The 22,292-nt window shown below is 61.1% G+C and overlaps 4 protein-coding genes across 9 annotated transcripts; 1 reads left to right on the forward strand and 3 right to left on the reverse strand.

The window, feature by feature from the left end:
- The first annotated feature begins 84 nt into the window (after positions 1-84).
- SMIM12 (small integral membrane protein 12) lies at positions 85-1,108 on the forward strand. 3 transcript variants are annotated; one of them, XM_039733777.1, is made up of 3 exons: positions 85-411; positions 560-624; positions 775-1,108. In XM_039733777.1, the coding sequence occupies exons 1-3, from the start codon at positions 208-210 to the stop codon at positions 815-817; spliced, it is 312 nt and encodes a 103-aa protein (XP_039589711.1). In that variant the 5' UTR covers positions 85-207; the 3' UTR covers positions 818-1,108. The 3 variants fall into 3 exon arrangements, with proteins under 3 accessions (XP_039589711.1, XP_039589710.1, XP_039589713.1); XM_039733776.1 differs by having other exon boundaries at positions 560-1,108; XM_039733779.1 differs by having other exon boundaries at positions 85-1,108.
- Positions 1,109-6,395: 5,287 nt separating this feature from the next.
- Positions 6,396-9,520, reverse strand: GJA4 (gap junction protein alpha 4). The gene is made up of 2 exons (XM_039733780.1): positions 9,381-9,520; positions 6,396-8,580 (listed from the first exon to the last, which is right to left on the reverse strand). Exon 2 carries the CDS (start codon positions 8,558-8,560, stop codon positions 7,529-7,531), a length of 1,032 nt encoding a protein of 343 aa, XP_039589714.1. The 5' UTR covers positions 8,561-8,580; positions 9,381-9,520; the 3' UTR covers positions 6,396-7,528.
- Positions 9,521-10,151: 631 nt separating this feature from the next.
- On the reverse strand, positions 10,152-14,894 carry GJB3 (gap junction protein beta 3). 4 transcript variants are annotated; one of them, XM_039733784.1, is made up of 4 exons: positions 14,268-14,893; positions 12,980-13,114; positions 11,433-12,220; positions 10,152-11,074 (listed from the first exon to the last, which is right to left on the reverse strand). In XM_039733784.1, exons 3-4 carry the CDS (start codon positions 12,188-12,190, stop codon positions 11,059-11,061), a joined length of 774 nt encoding a protein of 257 aa, XP_039589718.1. In that variant the 5' UTR covers positions 12,191-12,220; positions 12,980-13,114; positions 14,268-14,893; the 3' UTR covers positions 10,152-11,058. The 4 variants fall into 4 exon arrangements, with proteins under 4 accessions (XP_039589718.1, XP_039589717.1, XP_039589715.1 ...); XM_039733783.1 differs by having other exon boundaries at positions 10,152-11,139; positions 14,268-14,889; XM_039733781.1 differs by lacking the exon at positions 10,152-11,074 and having other exon boundaries at positions 11,176-12,220; positions 14,268-14,894.
- Positions 14,895-17,787: 2,893 nt separating this feature from the next.
- LOC120513901 (gap junction beta-5 protein-like) lies at positions 17,788-20,385 on the reverse strand. Its single transcript, XM_039733758.1, has 2 exons — positions 20,184-20,385; positions 17,788-19,209 (listed from the first exon to the last, which is right to left on the reverse strand). The coding sequence occupies exon 2, from the start codon at positions 19,183-19,185 to the stop codon at positions 18,358-18,360; it is 828 nt and encodes a 275-aa protein (XP_039589692.1). The 5' UTR covers positions 19,186-19,209; positions 20,184-20,385; the 3' UTR covers positions 17,788-18,357.
- Between the last annotated feature and the right edge of the window lie 1,907 nt (positions 20,386-22,292).

A 22,292-nucleotide genomic window follows, 5' to 3' on the forward strand; every position in this document is an offset into this window, starting at 1 on the left:
CCTTGTCCCCTGCATGACTCCCCCTCGTGTCCCCTCCATGCCCCCCTTTGTGTCCCCCCCGTGTCCCCCCACCACTCCCCCTCTGAGCGGGGCCGGGCTGCGGTCCCTGCGGACCCGGGCGGGGGTCCCTGCGCGGCCCACGCGGGTCCCCGTTCCCTGCGGCCATTGTTACCCGGCCGGTAACCGCCGCGTCCCGCCCCCGCAGGCATGTGGTCCGTGCTGTGGGCGGCCGTGCGCTCCAAGGCCCCGTACGTCACCTTCCCGGTGGCCTTCGTGGTGGGGCTGGTGGGCTCCCAGCTGGAGTGGTTCCTGCGCGGAGACCCCCCTGCCACGGCCCAGGAGGAGAAGAGCATCTCGGAGCAGCGGGAGGACCGCAAGCTGCAGGAGATCGCGGGCGAGGACCTGACCAAGGTGGTGAGCCTGAAGGACAAGCTGGAGTTCGCCCCTCGGGCCGTGCTCAACAGGAACCGGCCCGAAAAGAGTTAATAAAGGGTGATTTGGGCAAAGGCGGTGCCCCTGGAGCTGGGGACTCCCCTGACACCTGCACTGCTTCCACCAGCCTCCCTCTGCGCCTGCTGCTCTTCACCGGAGGGTCAGGTTTGCCACCCCGTGGATTGGCTCCAGGTACCCAGAGCTCGGTGGCAGAGCGGGCAGGGAGCCCCCTCATCCCCCCGTGTGTGGAAATGGAGAGAGGCTGAAACTCCTCAGCTCTCGCCGGGCCTGGCTCCTGCACCGCAAAACACTCTCGGCCTGGTTCCACCTGTGTCTCCTCAGGTTTGATTTCTGCCATGGTGTGAAAGTAGAAGTGTGGACCTGAGTGCCATGGGATGGGGTCAGGCTGACCGCCAGTGACAGGAAGAACTGCTGCCCTGCTTGCAGATCCCCTGTGGCTCTTGATGAACCCCAATACAGCCCCACGCCACAATGTACTACAGCAGCCATGGAGCTCTCTGGGGACCCTCTTCCCTGCATCATCCCACCCAGGAACAGTGACAGGGGGAGCTGAAAGTCTTGGTCCTGCTCCGTTGTGGTGCTCTGAGCGTGGCGATGTGTTGGGAATGGGGACATCTCTGCCCTTTGCACAATAAACTCCTGTCAGTTCTCGGGCCTCTGTGTCTCCTGCATCAGCACAGCCCCAGCCCTGTCTCAGAGCATGTCTCTGCTCCCTCCGTGTTCAAGAAGCAGCTGCTGCAGTGGCACAAATGCCATTGCTGTCCCTGGCCTGGCACTGCCCTGCAGGCCTGGCAGCAGGGTGGTGGGCAGGAAGGAGGAGGAGGCACCAAATTCCCGGCCTGTGCTGTGGCTGTGCCTCCCTCCCAGCTCCCCCAGCTGCGTCATCTGCTTCTGTTTGACCTCTCTGTCTCGAGGAGAAGGGCTGTGACAACACAGGGTGGGGTCCCAGGGGACGGGGGTCCCACCGGGGTGCTGAGCAGGGAGAGGCTGGCAGCAGGCCCTGGGGCCAGTGGCTGCTGTCCCCTCCAGGCTCAGGCATTGCTGGCACAGCAGGGACAAACGCCAGCCAGAGCTGCCTGAGCCGGGCCAGGGCCGGGGTTATCGCTGCCTCCTGGCTTGTTTTTTCCCGTGGTGCCTGAGCAAGGTCCTGGCTCTGTCCCGGCCCGGCCTTCCCCTCCCGGGGACGATAAATCCTAAATCTGCCGTGCCGGTGCGAGCGCTGAGGTCAGCAGGCAGTCAGCATTGACACCGAGCTGTGCTGTGCCCCAGGGCCATTCCTGCCCCGCTGACAGCTTTACTGCGCTGCTCCCGGCTCTGTTTGCTGCCCGAGCTGCTGTCCTGGGCTGGACTGCTGCCCTCAGCTGGGCTCATGGCCCAGCACCGCCGGGAACGCTCTGACCTTTGCTGCGAGGGCAGCTGAGCCTCGGGAGAAGGTGCAGGAGGAGCCTGGGTGTGATTTAGAGCCCTGTGCCACTGCCACCTCCTGCACTGGGGCTCACAGTGCCCACCACGCTGTCCCCTTGGCAGGCTGGCACTGTCCCCTGAAGCAGCCCCTTCCCCTTTGTCTCCTGCTTTCCCAGCCAGGCTGTGGGGTGCCGGCCGTCCCCTATTGTGTGCTGGGGTGGGAATGGTCCTGTTCCTTCTCCCAGCTGGGACCGGCTCGGAAGCTGTCTCTGAAATGCCTTTGTTCACCCCGCGCCGGAGCGGCTCCCCCGGCTGTTTATGACCCATTGATCCCCTGGTTCCCAGGCCCGGCCGGGCACAATCGGGCTCTGGGGGGGCCTCGCTGCCCCATTTCCTGCCCCAGCCCCACACAGCGTCGCTCGGGGAGCTGCTCCAGCACAGTGCTGGAGTGATGTCCTGGGTAAGGACTCAGCCCTGATGCCCAGCTTGGGCATCGATGGCACCTGGCGGGCAGCCCCTGCCCTGCTTGCGTCCCCTGCCCGTGGCACTTCCAGCTGTTTTCCGTGTGTCTGGGGACTCCCGTCCGTCTGCCGGCGCTGCTGCAGGTCTGTGGATTCCTGCAGGCGCTGGGGCAGGGCTGAAGCCGCTTCCCAGACCCGTTGCCTTTCTCCTAAGCCTTCAGTGCTGTAAACCCACCCTTCCTCCCATTGAATCCCAACAATGTGCCGCTTGGGAAGTGCCGGCGGGACAAGAATAGGAGCGGGCAGCTCTCAGGGCTGGGGTGAGCAGCCACGGCGGCTCATGGAGAGCCAGAGGAAGCTTTGCTGAATAAGCCATTATGGTAAAACCCTGCCCTCCCGAGCCTGCACTCAGCCACTCACGTGCAAATGCTGTCTGGTGCAGGGGGTTTGTGATCCAGCTGTTCCCAGCACGGCACAGCTGGGCTCTGCTGTGGAAGCCCTGCCTGCAGTGAGCCTGTCCCCAGACAAGGAGTCCCGTGCTTGGCCAGGGGGCCAGTGTTTGGTGTGAGAGCATCCTCCCAGGCTTGTCCAGCTTCAGGGATGCCCCTGCATCTGGGGCTGGCTGTGAATGCACGGTGCCATGGCTCAGGGGTTGAATCCAGCAGCCACAAGTACTCCCAGTCCCAGCCCAGCCTGTGGTGGCTGTGCCCCAGGCTCACAGGGGGTCAGGGTGACTGCAGTGCTTTTGGCATGTCCTGAGGGCAGCTGCAGCTTCCCGACGGACCCTCTGTCCTGCCCAGGTCCTGCATTGCTCCTGGAATCCATCATGAGCAGCTCGTTGGAGGAGCAGGTGGTGGTTTCCTCAGGCAGGATGCTGGCAGCGAGCTGTGCCCCAGCTCACTGTGGGGACAGTGACATCCCCCTGGCCATCCGGCACACCTGTGTGGCTGCTCTGGATGTCCGGTTAGATCAGAGCAGGGATGCTCCAGCTGTGCAGGGCTGGGGACGAGGTGACCCTGTGCTGGCACCGGGATGGCCCAAGGCCGTCTGGGCCCTTCCTGCAAGGCCTGGAGTGATGATGCTTTGGGAGGAGAGGAGCAGGGTGGGAGCTGGCAGGGGGAGCAGGGGCTGGCAGGGACTCACTCTGGTGTCCCATCCTGGTGCAGTGCAGCGACCCCAGGACACCCTGGACATGGCCACAGTGGGGTGGCCCTGGGACAGCACGGTGTCCCCACAGCCCCGGGGCACGGCGGGTGCTCACCCCGGCTGCGCTGGAGAGCAAACACAGCATCCCCTCAGCGTGTCTCCCACAGCCCCTGGAGACTTCTGCTCCCTCCCAGCCCAGGCTTTTCCCAGGCTCTGGTTTTGCCCTTTTCATGAGAGCTGCCAAGTCTTTCCCAGCCTCCACATCTCACTTCCTGCTATGGCTCCCTCCATGCTGCTCCTGGAGGCTCCTTCTGTGGCCAGAAAAGGCCCTGAAGTGCCGTGGGAGAGGAGCAGCTCTGCTCTACACCAAGTCACATCCCTCGAGCCATAGCTGGGGACAGCTACAGGGGAACATTTTCCCTTCCCATTCAGCACTGGCTCTTCCTGCAGGTACAGCTCAGGCTTGATTCCCTATCCCCAGCACTCCGGACCACTGTGGGTCCTTGTTTTTAGGCCACACGGATCTTCCCATGCCACAAAAAGCCCCTGGCTCTGCAGGCAGCAGCCTCTGCTCGCCTGGTGTTGCATCAGGATGATGCCCTGAGCTGCTGGCAGGGTTAGGAGCCATGCCAGGGTGGGCACAGGGTGCTGGGCACTGCAGTCCTGGTGCCTCCACACGAGGAAACGGCCGGGGGTGAGTGACAATGTCAGGATGCAGCTATTGAGTGCGTTTCCTCCCTCCTGCAGTTCTCACACAGGGCTGCATTGTCTGCCATGCCCATGCATGGAGGGACCCTAGTGGAGGGCTAAATATAACCCCAGGGAGGAAGGGAGCTCCGTGGGGTTTGCTTTTCCTTCGCCGTGCACCTCTGGCAGCAGATGGAAAGGGCAGGATTATTCCTGGTTTGGGGTTGCCCCAGTGGTGGCTACTGTGGGCACAGAGTGCTGGGGTCAGGGCTCTGTGCCCGGCCTGGGAGGATGCTCCTGACTGCTCCCACTCCCCCTGAGGACACACCTGGGCATTGACAGGGCCCTGTGGGCAAGTGTGGCCCTGCTGTGGCCCTGCCTGGCACCCTCCTGCCCAGCTCTCTGCCCTTCTTCCCCCTCAGCTGTGATTCTGCTCCCACCTCGGCTCTTCCTGAGTGGGTCAGATTTAGACACTTGCTGTTTGCTGTATGCTGGGAAAGGTTAAAAATAAACTCCTTGGTCTTTGGCCAGCACCTCAGGCAGAGCTTTTCAGGCAGGACAGCCCTCTGTCCCAGGCCATGGCAGAGCTGAGCAGGGTGCCTGGCATGGACTAGTCCTAACTGGAAGGAGGGCAGAAACCTCCCTGCAGAGGAGTCCCAGGGCTCCTGGGGACTGTGACTGGTGTTAGACCAACATCCCCAGCAGGAACTGGGGTTCTGGGGAGTGTGTGGTCCTTCCAGGGCTGGCAGAGCTGCCTCAAAGTGTTTCCAAACTCTGGGGGTGCCCATGGGAGCCTCTCACCACAGCCCCCAGGCGCCTGTGCCAACATGGGGCTCAGCATCCTCATCCAGGGCCGGGTGTTGGGGGAGTGAGTGCCGTTCCCACGAGGGACCAGAGGGACTTGTTTACTCAGGAGGGAGTGTGGAGGTGTGAGAAATGCCACTGTCTGTCCCCAGGCTGTGCCAAAGGGCTCCGCCAGGCCAGCCTGGGCTCTTATCAGCTCCAAACTTTTATTTGCCTAAGGGCTGCCCGCCCACCTTGTGGGAGGCTGCTGCCAAGCGCAGCCCTGCTGCTGCCCCCTCCCCAGCCTGGCCCGCAGGTAAGCCCCTCGCTGTTGTTGTTGGCAGCACGTCCCGGCGGCGTGGGGTCACTGCAGCTGCCCCGAGGCACTTTGTCACAACACGGGAACAATAGTGGGACACGGAGCTGTGTTTGTGCAGCGCCTGGGGCTCTGCACTATCCAGGCAATGGTGGGGGGGGGGTCTCGGCCGTCTTGTTTTCCACCTTGCAGGGTCGCTCGGAAAAGCGTGATGCTCCCCCCGTGCCAACAAAAATAGGAGTTCTGGAGAGGGGAGGTGACCCGGGGACACTGTGGTGGGTAAACATGGCACGGCTGCTCCCTTCCCTTTCACTCACAGAGTGTTTCGTCCTGACCCAGCACACTGGGCTGCTCCTCCAGAGCTGCAGGGCTCTGCTGGCACCTGGGGAGCACTGGCATGTGTCCCCCTCATTGTGCTGGCGTGGCCTGGCAGGTCCCAACTGGGCAACCATGGGAGCAGGGCAGGGTCCTTCCACAGCAGATGTACCCCAGCATCCTCCAGGAGGGCACAGGGAAGAGCTGGGAGCTGGTGGTGTGCCCAGACCCCCACCCCAGAGGGTTTCACCCCCCTTGTTCCCAGCAGGGAGGAAGCCAAGGGTGGGCTCAGCTCCCAGCCCAAGGGCAGCACTGCTGGGTGCCTCCCTCCTCATTTCCTCCAGTGGCCGATGGCAGTGATACTGCCCCATATCACCCATATTTCATTTTCTCCAGGGTATTTTTAGCCTGTCCCACCCTCACTGGAGAGGCCCTCGACAGAGAGCAGGCTCTGCTCTGGCCTGGCTTGGCTGGGGAACTAAACAACAGCCCCAGCCACATTGTGTGCCTTTATCTGTGGCTCATTTCCACCTATTATGCAGCCACGAGCAGCTCCATGGCCTCTGCTGGGTTTATCTGCAGTGGAGGGAGAGGGGCTGAGCTCTGCTTTGGGCCACCATGAGCCTGGGACGTGACAGTTCTGTCAAAACCCTGGGTTAGGGCTTGGCTCAGGGGGACAGGAGGCCACAGCAGGGAGGGTTGTGCTTTCAGTGGGTGAGTGGCACCCACAGCACAACTGGGTGTCCACTTTCCCCTTCTCCCCAGACCCATCACCCCCTCCCTCAGCCCCAAACCCTCCTGGAGGCAGCAGGAAGCACAGACACACCTCCTTCACCTTTTCTCATTCATCCAACTTTATTCAACAAGACGCAACACAGAATCTGCCAGGGGAAGGGAAACAGTGCTGAGGGCAGTGCCCACACCCCACCCTCACACCTGGGTCACACAGGACCTGCAGCCCCTTGGTCACAGCAGGACAATCCCCTCTCACAGCATCAGTGGGCTGGTGAAGTCAGGGTGACAGCTCCTGTGACAAGTTTGTCCTTCCACCCCCCCCGCCTCCCCAGCCCCTCAGCCCACAGCAGGAGATGACTAGTGCAAAGCAATAAAAACCCCAAAACCCCCAAACTATCAGGTGCTGGGCTGATTGCTCCCTAAACCCCACGGGGCTCCAAGGCACATGGCCAGGCTGGACACGGCTCCCCAAAGTCCCTGCAAACTGCACCTTTAAGGCAGAAACTCCGTGCTCAGCCCAGCAGGTTAAAAATAACTTAAAGGCACACATCCCATGGGAAAGAGCCCAGGGCCGGGAGGGGAGGAACTCACACGCCTGGGTCACCCACGGTGACCCTGCAGCCATTGGTGACAACAGAGCTGGCTTAACCCCTCTGTGTCCCATGGGGAGGGGGCAGCTTCTGCAGCAAACCCTGGGCAGGTGCCAGGGCCACCGGAATGGGATGGGGCTGGTGGCCAGGATCAGTCAGCGCTGCCCCAGCCCAGCTTTTCCCGGCAGTCCCCGGCTCAGCCTGCTCCGTGAGGAGGCTGGAGACGAGCAGCTTCCCACGGCTGCACTCCTGGCTCTCGTGCTGGCCGAGGCTCTGGGGTCTGGTTGAACCACAGCTCCCGATGGCCAGCAGCCTGCAGCCATGGCCTCGGGGACAGCCTGTTCCACGGCGTGGCTCCAGAGCTTTCTCCCTTTCCCACGGCAAGGCACACAGGACACGGTGTCCCGGGGAACTTCGTGCAGTTTCCTTCCTTGCAGGGTCTATGGGGAAAACCGGCGAGAGCTCCAGGGCCGTGCTCCCCAGCATCCCCTCCCAGGGCGGGCAGGTCTCCGGAGCCTCCAGAGGGGGACGTGTACAGCACAGAACCAGGCAGGAGACAGCTGCCTGCCCACAGCCAGCACCTTTGCAGGCACAAGGGACCGAGGAATGTCCCCCTGCCAGCCGGGGCCAGCCCGGCACTACACATATTGCTTTTTGGAGGCTGAGCTCCCGGGCCGGCTGCCCGGCTTCTCCTCCGGGGCGGAGGCTTCAGCAAGCCCGGGGGCGTAGGGGTCCGACAGGGGCCTGCTGCCACTGCCCAGTGCCAGGTTCTCCTCGTTGCGGTAGTTGGCCCAGTTCTGCTCGCTGGACAGCTTGTTGTAGGTCTGGTAGGAGGGTGCGTGGCTCTCGGCCATGGGCAGGAAGGGATAGTGCTTGGGCGCGTAGGGACTCGAGACCATGTCATCCACAAAGGTGTCTTGGCTCGGCCCAGCTGGCCCCGACGCCTTCTTGATGTTGCTAAGCAGGTTCTTGCAGCAGAGGTGGAAGAGCTCCAGGAGGTTCAGGATTAAGGAGATCAGGCCCATCACCAGCATGAAGATGATGAAGATGCTCTTCTCGGTGGGGCGGGAGATGAAGCAGTCCACCTGATGGGGACAGGGGTCCCTCTTGCACACGTAGCGGGGCACCATGGAGAAGCCGTACAGGTACCACTGGCCCACGAGGAACCCGGCCTCAAAGATGCTCTTGCAGATGACGCTGGTGATGTACGTCCACATCAGCGCCCCTCGGATCTTGAGCCGCCCGCTCTCTGTCATGTAGATCTTGGACATCTTCTTCTCCAGGGCTGCCAGGGCCTGCTCGATCTTCGGGTCCTTGCTGTGGACAGCCCGAAGCTCGCTCTCCTGCTTCTTCAGCTTCTCCTCCTTCCGGGAGAGATAGACAACGTGGCCCAGGTAAATCAGGGTCGGGGTGCTGACAAAGAGGAACTGGAGCACCCAGTAGCGGATGTGGGAGATGGGGAAGGCTTTGTCATAGCAGACGTTGGTGCAGCCCGGCTGCTTGGTGTTACACACGAAATCCGACTGCTCGTCCCCCCACACGGACTCCCCGGCCAGGCCCAGGATGAGGATGCGGAAGATGAAGAGCACGGTGAGCCAGATCTTCCCAATCACGGTCGAATGCTCCTGGACTTGGTCCAGCAGTTTCTGCAGGAATTCCCAGTCACCCATCTTCTAGGAAGCCTTTGCCTCTGTCAGCAGAGAGAAGACAGCAGGCACGTCAGTGCCCTGGTTCCATGCTGGGGAGCACAGGGCAGATGTGACCACCTAAACCCTGCTTTTTCAGGATATAGCTGCTCTGCAGAGTGTCCCAGCAAACCCTCCGAGGAACATCCCACTTCTGAGGGACGGACGGTTCCAGGCAGCGTTTAGGAGTCCCAGAGGGCTCCTCCTACACAGTGCGGGAACAGGGAGCTGGGAGAGACGGGAATTCTCCCCTCCCAGCAGCACCCACAGCTCGTGGCTCTTCTGGCCCCTCTGGGGACAGCCTGCAGCCAGTGGGGTTTTGGGGCTGCCCAGGGAGCTCAGGGCACCTGGAGAGTGCGCACTGTGGGGCTCACAAATTTGCTGCTGCCCTGGCTTTCCCAAAAAGCAGAGAGCAGGATGGTCTAGAGGGGAAGCACAACCCCTTGGGGTACAGCTGCCACCCCGAAGCCTATTCAGGGCTCACCCCAAACTGAACAGAGAGCGCCCCACCAGCTCCCTTGCTGCAGGGCGACGGACTCCCAGCCCCAGTCCCCTCCCATCGCCAGGGAATCCCCAGCACTGCTCACCACGCTGCTGCCGCTCTCGGGATTCTGGGGAGCCAAGCCCCCAGCCCGGCTGAGAGGGAGCGACAGGGCGGCCGCAGCCCCGGCTCCTCATTAACCGCTGCTAATTAAGCATAGAATTAACGGCTGTGCCGTTAAAGGAAGCCCTGGCAGCGGTGGGGTGCCCCGTCCCCAGCACGGTGTCCCCGAGCGGTCGCGGTGTCCCGGCTGCCCGCACTCACCTCCGCCGCGCCGGGCACGTCCCGCCGGGCTCAGTGCGAGGGGTCGGGCCGGGTGCCTCCGCTTATTCGGGGCCCGGGGAAGCCGGAGGAGGAGCGTGGGCAGGAAACTGGGGGCCGGGGCTTAGCACCGGGCCGGGCCGCGCCGCAGGTGTGCGGGGCCGCCCCCTCCCGCGGCCCCCGGACGAGGGGGCGGCCCCGGCGGGCGGGGCGGGGGCGGCCGGACCCGTCGGGGCCGAAGCTGGGGGGAAGCTCGGTTGCCTCCCGCACTCTGATTACGGCTGCGGGTCCGCCACCGGGCAAACCCGCTGAGCCAGAGACCCCGGGATGCTCCGTTCCCCGCCCGGGGTCCCGGGGATGTTCCGTCCTTGCCCGGACCGCGGCTGCGGCGCTCGTGGTTTGCCCCCGAGGATTCGTGCGGTGCGACGGGCGCTGGGTGGTGCTGGAGCCCCACCGGAGCCCGGCTGCGGTCCCGCATCCCGCCGGTTCCCGGGATGAACCCCGCCGGTTCCCGGGATGAATCCCGCCGGTTCCTGGCCCCCATCCCGCGGGCTCCCGGGCTGAGCCCCACCGGAGCCCAGTTGCGATCCCTCATCCCGTCGGTTCTCGGGATGAAGCCCACCGGAGCCCGGCCCGGAGCTCCCGCGCAGGTTCCAGACGGAGCTTTGCTGTCGGGGGTCTCAGCACACCCCGACACGCTCGTGGGGCTGTGAAATGCCGAGCGGAGCCGGGAACAGCCGACCCTCCGCTAGTGCCGCTTAAGGAGAGATTAAATGGAAATAATTTCTATTTATTGTAATATTTATCAAGGTTTAGTAAATAATTGATGCTCATCCCTCCTTGATTTCCTTGGGGGCCAGCGTGAGGTTCTGCTGAATTAAAGTTTAACGACGCGTGACAAGCTGGGAGAGGCGGAACGGGCGGACGTGAGCTCGGCTCTGGGCTCGACCAACACCCAGCTCAGGCGGAGGAGAAGGACCTGGCTGTGGGCTCCTGAGGAACCTCTGCCAATCCATGTCTTCTGCCCTCACCAGTCCCCCAGTCTCCAGCGTGCAGAGCAGATCTTGGTGTCTCCAAACACGATATTTATTGGACTTTTGGATCTGTAGCTTGTGCTGTGTGTGATGTGCATCTGAGGTGAGGGGGGACACAGAGGCACCAAGGGAAGCAGCAGAGCCAGCGAGGGCTTTTGGGTAAGACATGGCTTGGTGCTTGTGTGAGCCAAGGGAGAGAAATAGCAAACTGGGCAAACTGGGCCAGCAGAACAGTTGCAAACAGACTGAAGCCCCAGTCCTCTGTCATTACTTTGGGTACATGAAGAGAACTCTGGCCACGGAGCCCAGAGTTCCTTTGGTTTCTTGGTACAAAAGAAAGCAGTGCATGTGTGAGGCACGGTGAGCTGGGAGGACTGGCACGCACTGGGTGACACCAGCCCTGCTGGGCACCAGCTGGGGGCACTCACACCCAGCGTGGGAGCAGCAGAGCTGCAGGACCAAGAGAAGCTGCTGGACACAGAGGATCTGTGTGCTGCTGTGATGTCCATGCTTGTGGCACTGCCACCTGCAGAGCTCCAGGGCTGCCCTTGCCTTACCTGTGTCTGCTCAGGCACCCGTGGGTCTCTCTCCAGGGGCATTACTTTGTTGGGTTTAGTCACTTTTCACACAGGTCGACTCTTGAGGGTTCAGGGATTTGCCAGGCTGGAAAAGCCAAGTTGAGGGGAATGTGAACTGGCTGGGATGGGTGAGGTCACAGCTCTTCTCCTCTGTGGAAGAACAGACACACTCAGGCATGGCCACGGGCAGCCAGCACCCACCTGCCACCGAGCGTGTCCACACCACTGGGACACCCAGGGATGTGCCCATGGTCCCAAGCAGGAGAGTTCCCATGGATGTGTCCCCCTCCCTTTACAGCCATCGAGATCCTGCCTGAAGAGTCTGGTGGTGGCACCACTGGTGGTCACCCGTGGTGCCAACCATCCCTGGCACATACCAGGACAGTTCTTCCCCCACCACCCTTCCCAGCACCCCTCACAGAGCAGTCAGGGCTGCCACACACCTCGGCTGGGACTTGTTGTCCTTCTCCTCTGACTTGACGTGGCAGTGGCAGGTGGAGGCCTTGCTGTAGCTGACGGAGCGCTTGGTGGATTTCCTCCACTTCCTCGTCCTCTGCACAACTCGCTTGAAGATGAGGTAGAAGATCTCACAGACGGTGAGGATGATGCAGATGGAGGAGGCTCCGACCATGAAATAGGTGAAGACCCTTTTCTCGGTTGGCCGAGCGATGTAGCAGTCCACGGTGTTGGGACAGGGATCCACGTTGGAGCACTTCACCAGCCGTGGCAAATCGAAGCTGTCCCACATCTTGTGGAGGAGGTAGAGGAACAGGATCTCTATGATAAGCTTGAAGAAGAGGCTGAACAGGTAGGTCCACCACAGCCCGCCGTGCTTCTTGCCCGTGTTGCTGTAGAGCTTGGGGCAATTCTCTCCATTCTTCTCCCGGTTCTTCCTCTCGCGGTCCTCCCTGTAGGCCACGTGCATGATGACCAGGAGGGAAGGACAAGTGACAAAGATGAGCTGCAGGGCCCAGAGGCGGATGTGGGAGATGGGGAAGAAGTGGTCATAGCACACGTTGGTGCAGCCCGGCTGCCGCGTGTTGCAGTCAAAGTCCTTCTGCTCATCCCCCCAGACCTTCTCGGCCGCCACCACGTAGACCAGCACACGGAAGACAAAGACCATGGAGAGCCAGATGCGGCCGAAGGCTGTGGAGTACTTGTTGACCCCGCTGAGCAGCGCCTGCAGCGTTTTCCAATCCATGGCAGCTGAGGGAGACCAGAGTCACCCAACCTGGAGAGGCAGAAGGAGCAATGGGGACACCACTGGGGCTGCACATCTCTCGCTGCACTAACTCTCACCGACCTCTGAACCCTTTCCCCCACAACATTACACTCATCTAGGGGGCTCTTCACCCTTGCAGACAGTAAAGCCCATCCTCACACACTGCTGGTGACAGAGGTGACTCAATCTCTCTGCACTTCCTTTGCTCCACCTGGCCAAGTCCCTGCCACCAGCTCTGTGCCTGATTGTGAGTGCTGGTGCAAACTGGCAGCACGATCTGCTGGAGCAGGCCAGGCTCACCAGCCAAAGGGGAAATGGCTGCTCCTGCAGCGCTGGGGTGCTGGGACATGCCAGGGACCTGTTTTCTCTCTCACAGGTGATACCTGTGGCAGCCCAAACACAGGTGACAGTGGGGCTGCAGAAAGTGAGAGTCCGTGTGTGTCACAGTCTGTGTGTGTCACCAGCATGTCACCAGCATGTCACCAGCATGTCACCCTGGCCAGCGCTCTGCTCCTGCTCCGGCAGCAACGCCGGAGGTGCCTACGGCCAAACCGGCTCTGCAGCTCAGCCTGGGGCTGTCCTGTGTGAGGAGGGAGACATGCTAAGCCTGACCCGGAGCTTTACTGCACCTGGATTTACAAACCCGGCTGGTTTTCACAACCCTCTGGGCTGTGAAGGTGTCTGCCCTGGCAAAGGGATTCACCGGCTTGCTCCCACTTTAAGGAATTGCCTCTGCCTGTTGCCCACCCAGTGCCCTCTGAGACGTACCTGGAGGGGTTCAGGCTCCTTCCCCGCTCACCGGGGGCTGTGGGGTGGGAAGTGTCCAGCACGGGGCATAGCCAGGGCGCGATGGCAGACTGCTGATCAGGGTCCCCTCATCCAGTGCACTGTGGTGTCCCAGGGCTGTGGGGTGGAACAGGACCTGCAGCACTGCCCGGAGCCCATGGAGCACTCTGGGAGCCTCTCCTTGGCCAGGGCCACCCACAGCAAGCCCTGAATCTGTGGCTGTGCTCCCACACTCCTGGCCCAGGGACGCACCGGGAAGGGTGGCTGGGCTGAGCAGCCCCAGGATGGGGTCCCTGGCAGCGTGTCCTAAGTGCCAGGGCTGTGCTTCTGCCCGTGCCCACACACCTTCGCTCCCCACCCCATCTGAAACCAGATCTTCCTCCCTGGCAAACCCTCGGCCGGGAGTCAGGGTGGGGAGCAATCACTGTGTTCCCACCCAGCCCTTGGGTTTAAAACCGGCAGAGGGGAGCTGCTGTTTTGCCCCCAAAAACTGGTGCTGATGGAACCTGGAGACTCTGCATGCCCCCAGTGCCAGCCAATTCACCCACGACCCATCCCTGGTGCCAGTGAGACCCCTCCAGCACCCCCCTGCCCATAACCCACCTGCCCAGCAGCTGCCAGCCCAGCGCTGGCTCCAGTCATGGACCCGCAGCGGGGCAGGAAGGGGACGGGATCTCCGTGCCAAGCCCTGTGCCAATCCCCGTGGCAGCGGGTGTGTGCAGCACGCCGTGAGCCCCCAGGGGCTGCCCAGGGCTGGATGGCAGCCAGGCAGAGCAGGGGCAGCGCTCAGGTGTGCTCAGCTGTGCCGGCAGTGCCCGTTTGCCTCCCGCAGAGCCCGGCACCTTTGCCAGCCCCCGGGATGCCAACCCACTGCGTCACGGCCACGTCCTGCCCCGTGTGGGCGCAGGGCGTTGGACCCGACAGCGCCCTGCTCCCAGCTGGGCTGCAAACTCAGCAGAACCACTTTTCTCGGGGGGGTCTCTGCCTCTTTGGGGTGTGGGACAGAAGTGCAAGGCCTGGGGGGGGGGCCATTGCTGCTCCTCGGGGTGCCACGCTGTGCCATCCCCGTGTATCACCCCATGGGATGGGGACCCCGGCATGGCCTGTGGGGTCCTGGTGTGGCATTGTGTGAGGTTGGTGTCCCTACCTCTGAGCCCACAGTCACAGCAGCCCCAGGTCCCACCTTCCCCCTGTTACACCTCAACACAGCTCCCACCTGCCCCCCGTTACCCCGCGGGGCTGTCCCCCCTCCACCCTGGCAGCCCTGTACCTGTCCAGGTGGGAGAGCCAGAGGAAGGTGTCCGGATGGGATCGGGGAAGCTCCTTGCCAGCCTCAGCCCTCCTGCACACGCAGGGTTTGTCTGAGCGTGCGAGGGGAGGGGAAGGGTGGTTGGTTTGGTTCCCAGTAACTGGGTGAGTCTGGCAAACAGCTCCTGGAGACGTTCTTGCTGCGCACATGCACACACACGCTCGGCTTGAACAACAAAAGGCAGGTCAAACCCCGCAGGGAGATCAGCACGGACGCATTCCTCGGCAGGAAACACCAGCAGCTCCTTCCAGGTGATGTCCCATCCCCTGCAGGGATGGTCTGGGCGCTGCAGACCCAGCCCTGGGCCCACCAGCAAGCACTGCCCAGAGTCCCGCATTACGCAATTGCAACCCACTTTTGAAGTGATTTTGCCTTAGTAATAGTTTTGCAACAGCTCATCGGTATCTCCAACCTACGGGAACCTGCAGGCACCGCCCTGGCGGGGCCGGTGTGGCCAGGTGGGACCTTTCCCACAGAGCAGCTGGCACCAGGGTCCCCGCTCTGCTGCTGCCTCATGTCACACCCCCTGGGACCCGCGAGGTGTCCCTAAGGGGTCTGTCCCTCTGCCCAGAGGTGGCTTCCAGGAGGCTGTGTCAGCTCATCCCACCGGATGTCCCACGGATCAGCCGCGGTAGATGCCGATGTAGCCCGGGCAGGAATGCGCTTCCCTTCCTCACCTGGTTTCTAGAGTGCCCCGAGGATTCCCTGGAATCCTCCGGCACACCCTGGGGCCCATCAGCCGTGCTGGAGCCACCTCGGCACCTGGCCAGGGCCACCCCTCCCGTGGGGACACGTCTGAGGAGCCCCGGGGTGCTTGGTGCCTGCAGAGATTTGCTCCCTGCTCTCCTGGCACACAAGGAGCCGCTTGCCCGGAGGTTTTTTGTCTCCAGGAGGTCAAACAAAGCCAGCGAGGGTTTGCCAGGCTGGGGACAATGGAATGGGAGCCCAGGAGACCCAAAGCAAACCCTGGTGGGAGGCTGGGGGTGCAGGATGGGGTAAGCCTGGAGGAGGGGACAGCCACAGGCACCCCAATCCCGGATGAGAGCCAAGCAGGGGCTCCGGAACCTTCCTTGACCCCGGAGCTGCCCGGATCAGGAATTTGAGCTATGTTGATGCAGAGAGCTGGTGTGGCAGGAGCTCTGCAGGAATCTGGGGGCTGTGGCCTGTGAGGTGAAGAGCCCTGGAGAGAGGGAAGCTGTTGGGAAGCACTGGCAGCTCTGATTCCTTGCAGAGGCAGCTGCTCCCTGCCCCACGGCCAAGCCCTGTAAGGGCCAGGTGAAGAGTGGGGCCAGGTCCCCCTGGGCAGCCTCTTGCCTGCAGTTTTGGAATTTCTGGAGCAGCCCTGTGGTCACGGTGAGAAAGTTCAGGTGCATTTGGCATGGGCAGAAGATCTCCCTCAGGCAGTTGGGCGGGGAGCAGAAACAGCCTGTGCTTTGCAGTGTTGGAAATGCTGAGCTGAGTGTTTGGGTAAATCCATAAATCCATCACGGGGCACGTCCCTGCGCCCACACTGGCAGAGGGATGGTAATGGGGGCACAGGGACAAGGTGTCAGTGTGGTTCTGCAGATCCCAGCTCTTTGGGAGCTTCAGGGGTGTACCCAGGATGTGCCACCCTGCTCCCCCACAGCTGAGAGGCCTCAGTGCCAGATGTGAGCACTGAAACACCCAGTGGCTTAGGGAGGCCCAGCCTTGGATCCTCCATAAAGGAAAAATCCAAACTGTGGAGCTGGCAGATGCCAAACCAGCAGGAAAAGCTCAAACCTAAAACCCTTTTTAGAAGGGTTTTAAATGGAGCATGGCAGGATTCTGTCCCCCTCCAGGGCCACATCCCCTGGGCTTAAATGGAGCATGGCAGGATTCTGTCTGCCAGCAGCTGTCCCCCTCCAGGGCCACATCCCCTGGGACGAGACTCCCCCGCAAGAACAGGGGCAGAGGAGTCATGGGGTCCTGGGAGCTGGCAGCCAGGGTTAGACATAAATCAGAGAGATTCTCCTCAATTCCCAGCAAACAGGCAGGTTTTGGCCAGGGCAGAAACAAACCCCAGCTGGGAAGGCAAATTTACCCCTGACCTGTGCACGCAATCCCCTCCACATCCCTGCCTGGCCTGGAGTTGGTGGTGAGTTTCTTTAAAATCCCCTCACCCCAAATTTAGAAAGTCTTCTGGGACCTTACAAGCAAATACAGCGAATTTCCTGTGTGAGGATGCAAACTCTGGGAAATATTCAGCTTTTATTGTGACACACCCCGTGGTTTGCTGACTCTGGTCCTGCCTCTGCATTCCAGGAGATATCCCAGTACCCAGACCCCCATTTTTGGCACCAGTATCAAAAGAAGCAGCAGAATGCTCCTGTTTTTCTGGCTGACTGCTGCTTATCCCAAGCCTGGATGGTGCAAGACACCCAGAGCTCTGCAATGTTTGCTCTGAGCAAGACAAAACAGCACAACATCATCCAGCAGCTGGATCTGCAGGTGTCTCTCAGTGGGCAGCAGCTCCAGCTGTGCTTTGGTGTGCAGAGCTGGGACAGGATGGTTTTTCTGGGGCTCATCTCTGTCCCCATTAGCGCCTGCAGAGGGGAACTCCTTGGGGTTTCACTCTCCAGCCTGGAGCAGGAGTGGCCAACCTTGCTGGAAAACAAACAGCCCAGCCCATGCTCTTTAATTCGGGGCAATGGCTCGCACACAAAGAACAACTTGTGTCCTCTGACGTTATGCACTTCATAAAGAAAACTTTCAGGTGGATAATCCAGCAGCAGGAGCGGATGGAAGGAAGGCAGTGCCAGCACAACTGCCCCTGAGAAGTGGAAAAAAATTCTGTGTGTATTTCATCATCTGTGTCTCTGACCCCAAAGCTCCCACAGACTCAAGCTGTGGGCTCAGAGGGCTCAGTGCTGGTGGCCAGGATCCCCCCAGGGCTTCTCCAGCACCCTCACCCCCACCAGTGGCTGGTTCATTCCCTGCCCTCCCATCCAGCAGTGCTGCAGCCCCACCTGCTCTTGGCTTCCCTTCAGCCCTGCCTGTCCCCAGCGTCCCCCTGGCCCCAGCAGCCCCTCAGCCTCCCATCCAGCTGTGGCAAAGAGCTCAGTTTTGCCCATGGAAGGTCTCAGCTGGATCACCGTGATGATCTGTCACTGAGAATGGCCTCAGTCTCATACAGGACACAGCGATGGTGTTCCCTCGCCCCCTGTGCCACTTCCTTTGGGACAGAGCCAGGGAGCGCTGGCACTGTCACTGCTCATGGAAAAAATAATTATCACACCCTCTGAATAAAGCAAAACCAGTAACAGATCGAGCTGCATGTTCAATGTTAATGTTTCTTGTGAGTGCATTTGCCATGAAATTATTGTTAATTATTCATGCCAGCTGCCTCTGATGGCCTCGGAAGCAGCAGCAGCGCCCGTGTCACGGCCGAACGCGATGGACTACAGCAATAAACGAGATCAGATTCTGCCATTTAATGTTAGTTTAATCAATGCTTGGGGTGTTTTCCTCTCCTGTGTCCGGCTGTTTTGCTCAGGTGTTTTGCCCTGGCCAGGCAGGATGATCCAGCAGCTCACAGCGGGCTCTGCCTGCCTGGCTGGATCCTCACGCCTGCGCTTCGCCCTGGCTGGGACACCAGGAACCTGCTCTTGTCCCCACTCAACTAATGAGTGTTATTAATGACAATTGCATCAGTCTGAGGTGGCCCTGACACCCACTGAGTGGCTGATGTAGGGTGAGAGATAGGAAGAGGTGTTTCCTGGGGGATCAGGGTGTCTGTCCTGGCTGGTGCAGGCTCAGAGTCTGGGCACCACTGTAAATTCACAGCTGCCATGGAGCTGCTGCTCCCTGCCACTGCCAGGGACAGAACGTGTTCTACAGCCCCAGCTTTACCCCAAATTCAGCAGGATGATGGAGAGTGCCTTTCCCAGCACAGGAGAGTCAGAAACCCCTCAGACACAGCCCAGCTCCAAGGTGCTGCCACCCTCAGCGCCCTGCGCTGGAGCACAGGGGAGGAAGAGCAGCCAGGAAGTTGCAGGCCAGGTGAGCAGCTCCTCTGTTCTCCTGGGCAGCTCTAGGAGGGAGCCTCATCCTCGGACAGCGTGCTGGGGCAGGAGGCCGTGAGCGGGATGGTGGCTGTGGGGGGTTTGTAGTCAGCCCCACGGAACGCCTGCCCGCCCGTGCCCACGGGGTTGGCACAGGAGACGGGGCAGTCGTGGCTGTGCTGCTGGCTGTCCCCTCCTCCGGCCTCCAGGCGCTCGTGGCACCTCTTCCCAATCAGGTAGGTGGCCTCGACGAGGTTCAGCACCACGCAGACGCAGGTGGTGACCACCATGAAGAGGGTGAAGATGTTCTTCTCAGTGGGCCGGGAGATGAAGCAGTCCACCACGTTGGGGCAGGGCGGCAGCTCGCACTTCACCAGCCGGGGCAGGGTGTAGTTCCTGTAGAGGCGGAAGAAGATGTAGAGGAAAACCACGTCCACGCTGGCCTTGAAGATGAGGCTGAGCAGGTACGTCCACCAGAGCCCGCCCCGCTTCTTGCCGGGGTTGGGGTATTTGCAGCGATAATTGTCCCCTTGGATCTCACGCCGCCTCTCCTCCTTGGCCTCCCTGTAGGCCACGTGCATGAGGACCAGGAGGGACGGACACGTCACCAGGATGAGCTGCAGGGCCCAGAGGCGGATGTGGGAGACGGGGAAGAAGTGGTCAAAGCAGACGTTGGTGCAGCCCGGCTGCAGCGTGTTGCAATCGAAGTCCTTGTGGTCGTCGCTCCAGACCTTCTCGGCCGCCACCAGGTAGACCAGCAGGCGGAAGATGAAGACCAGGGAGAGCCAGATGCGGCCGAAGGCTGTGGAGTAGACATTGACAGCACGGAGGAGCCCCTCAAACGCCCCCCAGTTCATGGCTCCCCGATCCTCTTAGCCAGCCTGGGAAGAGAGAAGATGCTGTGACACTGAAGCGGCAGCAAAAGGTCCCCATTGGAGGCCCTGTGTGCCTCAAAGCACCGAGCCGTGCTCCTGGGGCCACCTCTGACCTGTGCTGGCACTCAGGGACACCACTGACAGCACAGACCTGCTCCGGGTGACACGTCTCCTCCAAGCACTGTCCTCCACTCTGGGCCCCTGACAACACTCGGGGTTTCTGCCCCAGCCACAGCATCCTCCAGCCACCCCCGGTGCACGGCTCAGCCCCCATCCCGCCCCAGCTCCCGCCTCGTTGCTCAGGTATTTGTTATTCATTTCCCTTTACGTTGCCAGGCCTGGCCCAGGCAGACAACAAAGAGGAGCTGCCGCGTCCTCTCCCACCGCTGGAATCTGCCGTCGCCTCCGCCGGGCAGCGCAGGAGGAGCCCGCTGCCACCTTTCCGTGTCACCGCTCCGTGTCCCCAAGCACCGAGCAGCCCACGGGCAGCCCACGGCAGGGCACAGGCTGGGGGACTGCATGCCGAGGGGCTGCCCTGGGGCCGGGCAGCCAAAACAACCAATTTCACCAACCCCAGGAGCCTGCGAGGTCGATTTGAGCCCGGCTCGCATCGTGCCGGATAAACGCGCCCCGTGCTCCCTGGAGCTGCAGCAAAAACTCCCAGGGCTGCGTTTGGCTCTGGTTCTCCTTAAATAAGTGGAATAACTTAATAAGATTGCCTCTCGCCGAGGGGTGAACACCCCCTGCTCTGCACAGCTGAGCCAGTGCACCCTCCCGCAGGGCTGGAGTGGCCACGGACGCTCCGGTTCTCCGGGCGCTCCCTGGAGGAACACGCGAACCCCAAATTCCTCCTTCCCTGCGCACGCTGCCGGCAGCAGCGCGGGCCGTGCCCATCAGGCTGGGCAGACTCACTTCCCCAGAGCCCTCCCCACCTCCTCGGGGCCGGGGGTCGCGGCAGAGGGGGTCCCCAGGCCGCTCACCTGCGGCTGTCCCTCGGCGGCGCTGCTGCAGGTCGGCACCTGCCCGGGGCAGGAGCGCATCGCCCGGCACAAGAGACAGCACATGAGTCAGCCCCGCGCTCCTGGGAGCGAGGAGGAGATTCCCAGGGGAAGGGATGAGGCTCCAGGCGGATCCCCACGTGTCCCATGGAATGCCAAATTTCCCGAGGCGAAGGGCGGCCCCGCAGCGCTGCCGTGCCGGGAAGGGCTGAGCCGGCTCTCCGCCGTGGGGAGGGGTGGGAGCTCGGGGCTGGCAGTGCTCAGCTCCTGCAGGGATGTTCAGCACTACCTGGGGTCCCTCCATGCCTTCCCTGCACCCATCCCCTCGCTGCAGAGTGGTCGAAGCCCTGGGAGGCCCCACCTCCGGGAGCTTCTCAGCCGAGCACCGCCCTTTATAATCTTTTTTTATTGAAACTTTGCACCGTGGCAATAATTTAGCAGAGCCTTTACTTTATCCCTTGCCACCCTCTACTAAATGGGTGGCAGTTGATAATTTCACTGGCAATTGATTAACTGCTTGCCTGTGCTCCCCTCACCTGCAAGCTGGCACAAGTCTCTTCCCCATCACCCCTCCTTGACGCCAGAATCTGGAGCCCTCCCAAGAGGAACCCCCAGCTCAGAGAATCCCCTCTTGGAGGTCTGACCCCCATCTCACAGCTGTGGGGTGCAGGGATGGGGATCAGAGGGGAGGGAGTCCAAGGAGATGTGGGGTGCAGGAGTTCAGGTAGGGCTGGAGTCATTTGAGGAGCAAACACACATTTCATTTGCAATTCTGCTGGGGTTTAAAAAAAAACGTAGAGAAACAAATCTAAACAGCTGTAAAGTAAATTACCAGTGTTTGCGGATGGCTCCAGGGAAGAGTTCTGCAGTTTGAAATCAAACAAGCCCATTTTTATTTTTTTTTAACATGCCTGTGTAGTGGCTGTGCTGGGGAGGGGGTTCCCAGGGGCTGTGCCCCCCTCGGGCAGGCAGGGAGGACCCAGAGCAGCCCCCATCCACCAGCACCCAGTGGTGGGTGGGGGGACGTTCTGCCCCTGGCACCCCTAATTTTGTGGGTGTCAGAAGAGGCTCTTTGTGTCTTTCTGGGTTAAAATCCCCTCTTTTGGGGAGCTGCCAGGTGTGATGGGCAGTTTCTGCTCTGGTAGAGCCCCTCCATCCCTCCACAGGTGAGTCCCCAGCGCAGGGGACACAAAGGTGTATTAATGGCAGCACTTTATCTTCCAGGAACAAGCCCCATTAGTACATTTTCACTACAACATGAAATATTAATAACACTTTGCATTTATATAGCGTCATTCATCCCGCAGTCACCAGCCAAGGCGCTGACATGAATCAAACACTGCAGCCAGCTCCGGAGGAGACGGGGAAACGGGATTAGACCCATTTTCCTGCTGCACACAACGAGGCACAGGGTTTTCTGCAGGTCACCGGTGCCACTGAGGATGTTTTGGAGGAAAAAACCCGACCACACGAGGCCAGGGACTGCTCCGACCTGGCCTTCCTCCTCCTCCAGCTGCTGCAACTGGAATTTGCTGTTCCTGATGCTGTGCTGACAGTGCAGGGAGGGGAGTTAGGAAACCTGTCAGCCCACGGAGAGGCAGGCCCTGACACAACCCGAGGGCTCCGACAGCATGAAAGAGCAAGCAGAAAACCAGTGGGGAAAGGAAGGGCTCTTTTCATCTTATTAAAGAGCCTTGTATTTAAACCCTCCTCCAGCTCCTTAGCACCGGGTGATTGCGAAGGCTTTCACACACCAGCTGAGCAGGACTCGCTCCTGCTGTCGGAGATGCAGATGCAGATGCTGGTTAGCAGGGCGGAATCCCGTGATTGATGATGGATAGGGACAGATAAACAAGTCCTGGGCAAAGTTCCGGAGCGGCAGGGAAGGGGTGTGGGCACAGCCCCGCCGCCCACTGTCCCCAGCATTGTTATTCCATGAAGAAGGCACCTTGTTTGCAGATAATTAAAAAACCCCAAACAGATTAGTGAAAATTAAACACCCAGAGCAGGCTGGATGTTGGCTCAGCCTCGGGGAGAGTCTGTGATGAACATCGCTGGCTGCTGCTTCTGCTCAGTGCCTGGCTCAGCCCC

This window comes from Passer montanus, unplaced genomic scaffold (assembly GCF_014805655.1).
Source record: "Passer montanus isolate IOZ18808 unplaced genomic scaffold, ASM1480565v1 scaffold89, whole genome shotgun sequence".
Lineage (NCBI taxonomy): Eukaryota > Metazoa > Chordata > Aves > Passeriformes > Passeridae > Passer > Passer montanus.

Excerpts from the sequence above, each read along its gene's own strand:
- SMIM12 (XM_039733776.1), top strand. The coding sequence starts at position 208 with ATGTGGTCCGTGCTGTGGGCGGCCGTGCGCTCCAAGGCCCCGTACGTC. Across the intron at positions 412-559 it reads CGGGCGAGGACCTGACCAAG|CCTCCCTCTGCGCCTGCTGC; the intron begins GTGGTGAGCCTG and ends TGCTTCCACCAG.
- GJA4 (XM_039733780.1), bottom strand. The coding sequence starts at position 8,560 with ATGGGTGACTGGGAATTCCTGCAGAAACTGCTGGACCAAGTCCAGGAG.
- GJB3 (XM_039733781.1), bottom strand. The coding sequence starts at position 12,190 with ATGGATTGGAAAACGCTGCAGGCGCTGCTCAGCGGGGTCAACAAGTAC.
- LOC120513901 (XM_039733758.1), bottom strand. The coding sequence starts at position 19,185 with ATGAACTGGGGGGCGTTTGAGGGGCTCCTCCGTGCTGTCAATGTCTAC.